This window comes from Aegilops tauschii, chromosome 3 (assembly GCF_002575655.3).
Source record: "Aegilops tauschii subsp. strangulata cultivar AL8/78 chromosome 3, Aet v6.0, whole genome shotgun sequence".
NCBI lineage: Eukaryota > Viridiplantae > Streptophyta > Magnoliopsida > Poales > Poaceae > Aegilops > Aegilops tauschii.
The window spans coordinates 465,061,363-465,072,908 of NC_053037.3; the positions used below are offsets into that span (position 1 = coordinate 465,061,363).

An 11,546-nucleotide genomic window follows, 5' to 3' on the forward strand; every position below is an offset into this window, starting at 1 on the left:
GTGTGCTCCAGGGGGCCGGTGCCCCCCCCCTAAACAATGAGGTTTTGAGATAGTTGCCTAGCTCTGCCACTGTTGGTCATCATCACCGCCAGTATCAGGAGGAGAGTCATGGTTGACCTTATACAGAGGGAACCATGACATATTTAAGAAGATTGTGCTCGAACTGGCATGACAATCCCCAGATGATGTTCTTTTGATAGTGACCAACCCGGTTGATGTGATGAGTTACATGGTTTGGAAGTTTCTGGGTTTCCAGCCCACCATGTCGTCGGCTCAGGCACCAACTTTGACTCATCGAGACTGTGCTTCCTGTTCGCCAAGGAGCTCGACATGAACACTCGGGTCCTTTAGGTTCGTTGGTCACAATCCTCCTCATCTCTTCCCAAGCAGCATTTTCTTTGAATGTACATTTCCCAAGCCAGAGTACATTTCAGGAATGTATACTAGTTAAGTCTAGTTATACAAGATTGTATACAAATAGATGTTATAAATCATTGAACTATTAATATGTTTTGTTAGAAAATATATATGATAGGGGAACATGGGGACAACATGGTGGCCATCTTGTCAAGCGTTACTGCGGTTGGCATGCCCTTGCACAAGGCTATGCCTGGAAGCTTTTCTGGCGATGACGAGCTCGAAGCCATTCGACTCACCGTCATCAACAATGCCTACGAGGTGATCTATCTCAAGGGACACACCTTGTGGATTATTGGGCACTTTGTCAACAACCTTACCGAGTCCATCCTTCACGACTAGATGAGTGTCCATCCAATATCTGTTCTACCATAGTCGATCCGGATCCATCAAGTGCACGTGCAAATTTCTCTGTATCATGATACCAGGTGACCATGATGTATTTGTTAGCCTTCTAGCTTGACTCGGACGATGCGGAGTTCATGCATGGAGTGTTGGAGATGTTGTTGACTGAGGAGGAGACCAACAAGCTCAGGGCCTCCACCATGACACTATGGGAGTGATGCGGTGCCCTCGGCTTCTTCGAGGTCCGTGACGAGGCGACAGAGTGAAGCCCGGTAATGGAGGTGTCCGAATAATACCAGTGATTGATTGTGTGTGTTTCATTAATACTATTGGTCAGACTTTAGTTCGTATTGGATCCCTAAGATTATGTTTGTGTTTATTAAGCAGTAAGTTCATTGCAACGGGAAAATGCTCCTCAATAAAGAGTATGATTTTCTTGACACTATAAGGAATATGATTTTCAGCCTAACTAGATGTGTCGCGCGTAATAACTTTAGCATGTGGAGTGGAGGTCGGGCTGGCAATGTTGTGCACGTGACTCGTCTACTAGCCGCGACATGATGATTGGTGTATGATGATTGAATAGTTGTGGCATGTGACAAGATGATTGCATTTGCGATAGTTGTTGTATGTTATTGCGTTCATACAGTTTCATATGAACAGTTTTAGTCATTGATTGGTTTGTTATATACTATTGGGTTTGTCATTGCTGAAAAGAATGATATTGTACATAACATTTGCGATTCTGTGGTAGATCAGGTTTAAATTTGGAATAGATGTTTCTATGTTCCACAAAACAAAAACAGCGTTATTAGAAAGTTGCTATGGGTATTCCATTTTGCTGATGCAATTGTGTTTATTGTTGTCCTCGACTAGATCATGTTGAAAGGAAATTGGGTTTTTAACTCTTCTATTGTTGTGGGTGCTTGAGTGATACAAAGTAGCTCAGAACATGACATACTAGCGTGCTATTAGATGACCACAAACGAGTATTTTCTTGGTACCAACATTAGGTTGTACTATAGTACATGAAGAGAGTTTTATCTATGGTCGCTCTAATTAGATTGTAGTTAAATAATGCCATTCTAAAAAAGGTGAAATATTAACTATATAGGTATGCAACAAGCGCCCAACACAGATATCGTGTCCATGAGAGCACAAAACTTGGTAAAATAAAATGAGCTTATAACTCACATGCATGAACAAGTGATATGACATGGCAGCACTGCATGGACATACTGGTGCAAAAATGTAACATATAACTTGCATGCATTGCTTGCTGATGTGGCATGATTGTATGTAGGAAAAATAGGTAGTGTGTTGTAGCTATTTAGAAATAGAGAAAGGAGTGTCATTTCTAAAAAATGAAGGGTCAACTATATAGGTATGCTCCAAGCGCTCAACACATACATTGATAAGAGCACAAAACGCAATACAAAAAATTAACCCATGACTTACATGCATGAACTGATGATGGGGCAGTGTTGCATGGATACGCTAATGTAAAAAAGTATAACTTATAACTTACATGCATGACACGCTGATGTGCCACGATTGCATGGGTAGGAAAAATAGGTAGTGGTTTGTGTAACAATTAAATCCAATGTGATTTAAAACCCACTTAGAATCAACTAGTGTTGTATGGTTGAGGATTCCCATGTGTCGATCGAAAGGATGCTAGTAAATCTAGACAATAAATCTAACGGCTATAATAATTTTGATGATGTGAAAGCATGCATGTTGAGATAATTAGAAGTAGCTAGCGGATCACTCCCTTAGGTGTATAGGATATGATATTGGGAATTTTTATATGCCAATGTGAGAATACTTTTGAATGTCTGCTTCCACAAAAAAAAAGCAGAAACAGAATTATGTTGTTGGGTTGTTGGCTGATTTGTGGTACTTTTTCTATCAAGCACAGTTTAACAGGGTTTTTTTTGCGGGTTACATTTTAACAATTCTTTCTTGTACATATAAATGATTGGTGTCTCCTTGCAAAATATTGAGGTGAACAAGCTTGTTAAAGGACGCCCATTGGACAACTTGTGTCCCTCCAGTGGTTGATGAAATATTGGGATTCTGTAAATAGTGGAACAACGGATGAGTATGTGCCTTGGTTATGCTCAATGTATTGATGTATTTTTTTTAAACGGAGGCAAAAGCTTTGCCTCATCTCATTAATAAAGAAGAGGGGTAACAAGGTCTCAAGAGGGTCATTACTCCTCGACAAATGAAAACAGAAGCCTACTCTCGCGGCATCAAATATCCCATATGTTTTGCCCCGGCCAGAACCCAATTTCTAGACTCCGCCTTGATACGATTGACCACAACGGTCGGCATCGTGGCTTTCTTTTGGAACACCCTCGCATTCCTCTCGTTCCACAGCTCCCATGATACAAGCATTAGAAGAGAGGACACGGCCTTCCTCCTGTGACCTCGTCCAAGGACGGTCTTCTCCCACCATTGCTTGACCGTGGGGATCCCAGCCCAGGTGGCGATATCCAACTCCTGAACGACGAGCCAACACTTAACCGCATTCCAAATGCGTGTGGAGAACCTGCAATGCAAGAGGAAGTGCGCCGCCGTCTCAGGCTCCCTCTTACAGAGTTGACATAAGTTATAATTTGGCCATCCTCTCCTCCGAAGCCAATCCGCCGTCCAAACCCGATTCATGATGACAAGCCACGCAAATAATTTGCACTTGGGAGGCCCCCAATTGCCCCAAACGACCCGTGTCATGTTGGAGGCCACAGTCCCCTCGAATTGCACCTTGTAGGCCGATGACGAAGTGTAAAATCCATTGGCCATGAGGTTCCAAACTATGTCATCAGCCATGTCATCATGCAGCTGTATGTGTCGAATCATCTCCCAAAGTGCGCAAAATTGCTCAATATGCCGCACGTCCAGTCCGTCAGAAATATTGATCCATTGGATCCAATTACGGTCCTGAAGGGCATCTCTAACCGACTTGTTCTTGTTTGCAGAGATCGCAAAAATGGATGGAGCTATATCTTTGGGCTTCTTCCTTCCCTCCAGCCAAGGGGAGTGCCAAAACTTCGCCTTCCGGCCATCTCCCACAGTGATAGTTGAGGCAACATAAAAAAGCTCTCTGTCCGTCGAGTCGCATGGGTTTCCCATGCCCACCCAGGCCCTATCTGGCTCTTTCCACTCGTACCAGAGCCACCTCAATCACAGAGCACGAGCAAACATATCCAGGTCAAGGACACCCAAGCCACCAAGCCCCTTTGGTCTGCATACCAGCCTCCAACTGACCTTGCATTTCCCACCGGAGACTTTATCAGATCCCGCCCATAGAAAAGCCCTCTGAATCTTCTTGAGGGCGCCGATTGTGCTCTCTGGTAGCTTAATTGCAGTAGCATGAAAGGTTGCCTGGGACACGAGGACAGATTTAACAGCTCCGTGCGCCCAATAGCCGTAATAAATCGGCCTTGCCAAGGCACAAGCTTTCCTGCGGCCTTGTCCACTAGGTGTTGTAGGTCAATCTTCCTGAGTCGGTAAACCGACAGCGGAAGGCCAAGGTAGCGCATGGGGAAGGCCGAGCGCTTGGCCGGGAAGCTCTCAAGCACGTCGTCGAGGTTGATACCATCACACCGAATAGGCGCGACGGTGCTCTTCTCCAAGTTTGTCACCAGGCCAGTGACCTCCCCAAAATTAGCTAAGATGGAAGTGAGCTGCTGTATGTCCTCCTTAACGGGCGCCACGAAGATTGTCGCATCGTCAGCATACAAAGACGTGCGCATGTGGGCGGTCCTGCCGCCGATCCGCTTCAGTTTACCCTGCCTAGTGGCGGTGTCAAGGATGCTCTGAATGGGATCAATGGCGAGGACAAAAAGCAGAGGACAGAGATCCAAAAAGAAGAGGACAAAAAGCAGAAGATTACCCAAACAAATTATTAGTTAAAGAAAATTGTCTTCTTGCTATAGGAACTATAATCATGCAGAACAGAGATCCAAGGGTTGCAAAGAGCGAAGCTTCAAGGGCAACAAGTCATCCAAATCGCTGCAAGCCAACAGACATTCTGGTCCTGATTCAGCAGATGGAGATAACATGAATTAATCTGATCTTTGATGAAGCGGTTGTCTGTAACTATATAACGAGACTGCGGCTACACAACTATCTTGTTTTACATAACTGTTCTGAAGAAAACAATATTGTAGATGACCAGTGTTGCCAGTCCCTTGTCTGCTTAGGTTTTTTGACACTCTCATGCCTTTTTTCTTTTTCTTTTATGTTGTACATTAAAAATTAACTGAAAGCTGATTCGATTGCACATGCCCTGGATTTGGATAAACATGTAATATTTTGCAGAAGAACATTACATAGAAGAGATTCAGCAGCTGTCCGCAAAGGTATGTGTCATATTCTTCAGGTTTCTGATTCGCTTTATGTTCATTTCATCTGTTTTAGAGAAACATAAGTATCTGATGTCTAGCATGGCTACCCGCTTTAATATCAAATGTTACTTTCTATTGTGGTTGTTTATGCTGATAGATGTAACCATTAATCTATGCTCTGGTCATCCCATGAATTAATGGTTTACAACTAGTATTGGGAAATTCCATACATCGTAATACTAATTTTGAATTCATTATTGACTCTGATATTTAGTACTCCTTCGTCCCAAAATGTAAGACTATTTTTGACACTGCCTGAATTGCAGATTGCAGGCCTGAAACTTTCCATGGACAGTACAAAGAAGGAAAGAGATTTTTACTTCTCAAAGTTGTGTGACATTGAGATATTGGGTCAGCGACCTGAGCTGGAGCATCTACCGGTAAAAATGATTTTTTTAACAGAAACTCATATGTTGCATATTTACTAACTAGAATTTCTGGTCTGCATTCTAGGGTCATAGGTTCTGAATTCCTAGTCTTTTTTGTACAAAGAGATTGTTATCTGCTTTGAAAACTTAAAGAATAAGGTTCTTATCTATTTGACCAAACATCTACTAGTTCATCTATACTCTCTTTTTCACTCCTAAATTACTACCAGTGCATCTTAAGCTAATCCAATGGGCAAAGTGGCCAAGTACATCGGTGACTTGCTTTTACTCATGTAATATGCTTCTACTAGGGATTTGTGAAATTCCAAGCTGTGCCACATGATCGCACGAGTAAAATATACAATCTGATTTTGTAGCTCACATATGGTTCAACGTGAATAAACTGAGAGTGGATAATCCTTCAAAACTGTGGAATGATTTTAGTGTTATACTATAATCTACTCCCTCAGTAAAGACATATAAGAGTGTTTAGATCACTACTATTAGTCATCTAAACACTCTTATATTTCTTTACGGAGGGAGTACATTTTTTTTCCTTTTCCTAGGTGGTCTCACACAGGCCTGAAGTTTTTTTAGCAGATGACAAAAGCGGTTCGGAATATACTTTATGCAGCCGATGCAAACGATTCACAACTACCACAGGCTAATGAAATAATCACCAAGTCACCAGGCTTGTTCTCAGATGAAGCAAAGTGAGATGTGTGTCGCATGATTTTGTGGGTATCACCATTAAAAACTAGTGGTCCTGAATCTGTAAATGATGAATAACATTTGATGTTAGCCGACATGGTCTGTCAAATACAGTTTCCCTGAACTTCTACTTGCGAAATGTTAAGTACTCCCTCTGTAAAGAAATATAAGAGTGTTTAGATCACTACTTTAGTGTTTTAAACACTCTTATTTCTTTGCGGAGGGAGTAGTTATGATGCATTCACACTCAACATTCTAAGATGTTTTTGCTTGACGAAATTCCTACTACATGTGTCAGATTTCAAGTTTTTTTCCAACCATATAATGCAGCAAAGAATATTTTACAAAACACACCCCAACACCGCTGTGAGAAATATCTTATAGGATGATTTAACTTCTCCAAATAGCTGCTCTGGTCTCATTTTGCCCGGATGTCTCCATTCTCTCTGGTGGGAGAGCTTCAGCAGATGGATACTTGCTCATTGTTGTGCACTAATAATGTCAAGAATCTGCATGCAATAGAGGTGATAAAGCATATAAATGAGCAAGAACGTCGATTTTTCTTTTTTGGCTCTAAAAACGGACATAGAGGGGGACCAAACTTAATGGGAGAAAGTGAAACCTTATTGGCGAACTGTTGAAAAGCTTGTCCTTCCATCAATTTCTCCAATTCCTACAGATGAATAAATTAATGGGCAGACATGAGGAAATAAATAAATGTGGCAAAAAAAGGGGTCAGATACTTTAAGTGAGCTAGCTGCATCCATGTGCACCACTGTCAATTCAAGTGACATGGGCCTACAATCTGATTGAAAATCAAAGTCATAATGGAGGATGAGAAATAGAGGTGTATACTATTCTCATGAGGAAATTTGGATTTCTCACTCACACTCTCCTGATTTGTGGATGCTAAGTTGGGTCAGATGCAATACAATAGTTATTGCATGAATGCACGTGCAATTAACAAGTAAATTACCTTTTCTGGTTCTGAAGAGCCATCAATTTGAAGTATCATTTTCTGCAGTTCAGAGTCCCTGAGAGCATCCTTGACTTCATTTAATTCAACTGGCAAGGATAAAAACAGAGTAAAAATGCAACGAATACCTAACAGTTAGCTAGCATGGAGTGATTATGCTCAGCTGAAGTGCTTAGTATTATCATTCATATGATGTAGTACATGACAATATTTTCCATCAAGTTGGGTGTTATTCAGGACTGTATTACCACACCATTTCAGATAGTCGTATACTTGAGTTCAAGGCCAATTCTAAAGTTCAGCTTCGTGTACTTGAGTAATAAGAATTGAAATGTTGGCACATCATTAACATACACGTTTCAAGCTACCCAAATGAGGAAGCGTCCAATTAAAAGGCAAGCAAATTATTCAAAAAAGGATAAACCTCTAACAGGAGTTGAGGCAAATGTAAGAGAATTAGATATGCCATCGTAATATCCTTTCCCAACTAATCTACATGACGACAACAGCCTGAAGAGAGCAACAATATAAATAGGAAGTCAAATTTGGTAGCAAGGTACGCCATACCTAAGGACCTTAATCTATTCCGGTCAACAAGCCAGCTTGGATCCTCAACTTCAAGAGCTTTTGTAGGGCACACTGTGTTTGGAGATTGTGCAGGGCATGTTGTGTCCGCTGCTGCAGAGCAACAGTATAGCTTACAATCAAACAATTTATCGCCATGCATTCATAAATTTAAAATGAAGCTATATATTGCATCCATCGACATATTTAGAGAGATTATCTTAAATTCTTTTGACAGCTACAGCTGGAGGTAGTGGTGAAATGGTGACTTGAAGGAATATCCTTAAGTACACAACTATAATTTATTAGTCTGAGATTAAGCAGTTTTCACTGCAAAAAATCAAATGGAAAAAATAGTGAAATTATAAAAGACATCAGGGTGTTGTATTTTACCTAAAGAGGGAAGCTGGTCCTCATCAGGGTTTTTACTTAAAGAGGGAAGCTGATCCTTGATATTAGGATAATCTGTTCCTTTTTCAAGCAACACAGAGCTCGTCGCTGAAAACAAAAGAGTGCTCATATACAAATCCCTCCAAATTATATTAGACAAATGTAATAACTTAAGCAAAACGTCTTGCAATCTAATGCATGAACTGTGATTTATTACAATTGGTTAAGCCCTTTTATTGGGTAAGTAGATGATCTGGAATATTTTTGGGTACACAGCTAGTCAACTTCTTTTTATGAGACAGATTGCATACGATGGGAGACCAAACACAGTGGTTATCAATACAACATATATCTGAAAGTACCAATTGCCGCTCCCCCAATTTTTGTGATGAACTAACAGAAGTTGGTATCCACCTTCAAGGGAAACTACTGAACTGTAATCAATAGGAACGACCACATTCAATGAAGTAGATATGAGTGCTCCTTTCTTGAATAGTATATATTATGTACTTGTATGTGGGACCTTCATGTCTTAAGAGTTCTCTTCGAAAGGTAGAGCACTTACTAACTTCCTCCTGCAGCGACGGCTTGTTAGTTTCTTCCTGGGGCACTATCTTTTGGCAGAATTCAACTGCACACAAAGCAATATTTACTATCAAATGGTGGCTAGCAAGAAAAGTAGGGATATGCAGCGACGGATGTTCATATAGATAGCTTGATATTATATAAATAGTAGTGACAACTTGCATGTTAGTGGTGCTATGGGGGTGGGGGAAGAGGGGGCTTCTAGTCGGTGGGCAAGGCAGGAGGGTGTCACCTAGTGACTACGCGGACTACATGGCTGCTTGTGAATCATGCACATTGTGTTATTAAACCAAAAGAAACAATATTAGTCGAAGTATATTTCAGTAACAAAACAGAGTGCACTTATTACTGGCCTCTATCAGTATTAAAATTTTATGAAGTGTGTCCTCTAAGGCTCTAACACCCTACTTCCTTCAAAAGTTTAAGATAATGAACAACAAGGACAGAACTGAAGTCTGAAGTACCTTTGTGTTTTTTAAAGCATATCACAGAGCAACTGCAAGGGAGAATGAGACAATATATTAGGTCTGTCCAACAACATTCAATATAGGAGATAAGGAGGCAAAAGAAGTTAATAGCTCATGCTAAAAAAATGACAGTGTGCATTCAGTAAATTCGACCTTGTTGTATCACTAAACAGGAAACAAGGTGTGAAGCACTCTTGTGTATTTCTCTGCTATAGTTTTTAGCATTGTTTTAATGGCGTACTGCGTTTTATGGCGAGCGACCCCCTTTATAGCATTATAGTGACGATATAGCGGCGCCATAAAGGTATTGCGATCCTGGGTCTGTACGGCGATTGACCCCCTTCACACCTGTATATCGTCGCTATAGCGACGAGATACGGACGCCTTTAAAACAATGGTTTTTAGGGTTTATAAAAAAATTTAAAATCAGCTCGAAACGAGGGCAGGTCTGGATGCTGAATTAGTAATGAATGGCAGATTAAGTTACCAGACAAAATTAGATAAGAAATTGAAGAAACCATAATAAAGCATGCATGGAGGAAGATTTATTATTGTAGATAGAATTACATGGCATGCTTCACATCCTTAAGCTATGACCTCAACTGATCAAGCATTCTTAAGTAACGCTACTGATAGGCAGAAGGTACTATGGTAGTAGGATGTTCGGATATCAGATTCAGATCAGGTGATACCATAAAGAGTTATACGTCAGCAGACTAAAACCTGGTCATCTCTGTAGTAAGTTATCTCTATTATGCTACAAGTGGTTTTGCCTCTGTGTGCTTTCACATTCATCTAAGGATAAAGAAAATGAATACTTTGCGACATTTGAATCCGGAAATCACAAAGATTAGGTCATGAGTGAACAATCATATGAGAGAAGGTATGAACTATTATAACTTTGGGGAGTAGTTGACATATAATATAGCATTAGTTAACCGCTATGATATTAATAAATACACAAGGAGTTACAACCATGCCTCAATAGGATAGTTTCCAAGTACCAACCATGTCTCCTGAATCTGTTCCATGAACCCTAGGTACTGAGTTCTTTTTTCCAAACAATAAGCTAATCCACTATTGTCAACGAGAAATTGCACAGAGAGCACATTCTGACATGCACACTGATGGTTATCAGTTTCCCACTTAGCTCTTGCCTGGTGGTATGGCTAAACAGTGAATAGACCAGGAAATCCAATCGATACAGCAAAAGGAGTTCCTCATATACTGGCGTGCCACGCCCATCTTCAGCAAGAACTCGCGTCCGCAAAACTGTAAAGAAGCTAATGATTCAACTTACTAGGGCGTGCGGCAAGTGGGGCACTTGTACTTGGACGGCGCCTCCTTGCACACATCGCAGCTCCCACCACCCATTCGCAGGACAACCGGAAATTCGGTTCGGTTGTCGGGAGACCAGGATGCCGAATTTGTTCAGGTAGCTGATGTCGGCGTCGGGGCACCAGGAAGCTGGAAGTAGAGGCCGGAGGCGAGGTGCCCTGGTGGATCAGATACAGGCGGGCGGGCGGGCGACCTATGAGTGGAGAGCACGGCGGACGGAGGACGGCGAGGCCGCTAGGTTGAGCGGCCGAAGGGGCGAGCTCGGGTAACGGGGCGCCGGCGAGGATGGGTGGAGGCGAGGGAGGTGGGGGTGGGGATGGGGGGGCGTGCTCGGGGCCTCGGGTAGAGACGCCGGGCGCGCCGGCGAGGGTGCGAGGTTGAGTGGCGGCGGGGGAGCGTGCGCGACGGCGCGGGTTGAGGCGAACCGGCGAGGGTGAGTCGCGTCCAGAGGTCGTGCGCGCCTGCTGCGTGGGGTGGGGTGGGGTCAAACCTGGCCAACTGGGCCATGCCTGGCAGGCCGGCCCGTTAACAGGCATGCCCGGCTTGATGGGTCTGACCGGCACGTGGCCTGTCTGTGGCCGTGCCTAGGCCGCGAGGCTGGACACACGTGCCGGCACGGCACGGCCTGTTTAGTGTTTTTTTACAGCCCAATAGGCTGAATATAGGCCCGAAAACAGCCTGATAGGCTAAATATAGGCATAAAAACAGCCCAATAAGATGAATGATATGTTGGCCGACAAGCTAGACATGTCAGTGGGCCGGACCGTTTATTTATAGTATCATGTCTGAGCCGGGAGGCTAGGCACGCGGCTGCCATGGCACAATCGTGCCAAGCACATTTAGCCTTAGGTCGTGTTGGCCCTGGCGGCCAAGTCTGGGTGGGATTGGTACCGGTAGGTCGTAGATTGGGTTGGGCCGAACTTCAATATGGAACCTCGAAGCGTGTAGCCCGGAAGATCAGTCCTATTTG

General features: G+C 42.7%; 1 protein-coding gene and 1 pseudogene across 2 annotated transcripts; one reads left to right on the forward strand and one right to left on the reverse strand.

Moving 5' to 3' along the window:
- Positions 1-2,697: 2,697 nt before the first annotated feature.
- On the forward strand, positions 2,698-6,314 carry LOC109783219 (microtubule-associated protein RP/EB family member 1A-like; annotated as a pseudogene).
- A 195-nt stretch (positions 6,315-6,509) lies between these two features.
- On the reverse strand, positions 6,510-11,041 carry LOC109783220 (uncharacterized). Of its 2 annotated transcripts, none has more exons than XM_020341819.4 (8): positions 10,539-11,041; positions 9,236-9,267; positions 8,752-8,817; positions 8,190-8,294; positions 7,800-7,910; positions 7,233-7,321; positions 6,879-6,929; positions 6,510-6,765 (listed from the first exon to the last, which is right to left on the reverse strand). In XM_020341819.4, the coding sequence occupies exons 1-8, from the start codon at positions 10,610-10,612 to the stop codon at positions 6,736-6,738; spliced, it is 558 nt and encodes a 185-aa protein (XP_020197408.1). In that variant the 5' UTR covers positions 10,613-11,041; the 3' UTR covers positions 6,510-6,735. The 2 variants fall into 2 exon arrangements, with proteins under 2 accessions (XP_020197408.1, XP_020197409.1); XM_020341820.4 differs by having other exon boundaries at positions 7,800-7,907; positions 10,539-11,030.
- Positions 11,042-11,546: the final 505 nt, after the last annotated feature.

Bases quoted from the DNA above. Each gene is read 5' to 3' on its own strand.
- LOC109783220 (XM_020341819.4), bottom strand. From the start codon at position 10,612: ATGGGTGGTGGGAGCTGCGATGTGTGCAAGGAGGCGCCGTCCAAGTAC. The intron at 6,930-7,232 runs GTAATTTACTTG...ATTCATCTGTAG, and splicing joins GCTCTTCAGAACCAGAAAAG to GAATTGGAGAAATTGATGGA. The intron at 6,766-6,878 runs GTTTCACTTTCT...TATTGCATGCAG, and splicing joins TTCAACAGTTCGCCAATAAG to ATTCTTGACATTATTAGTGC.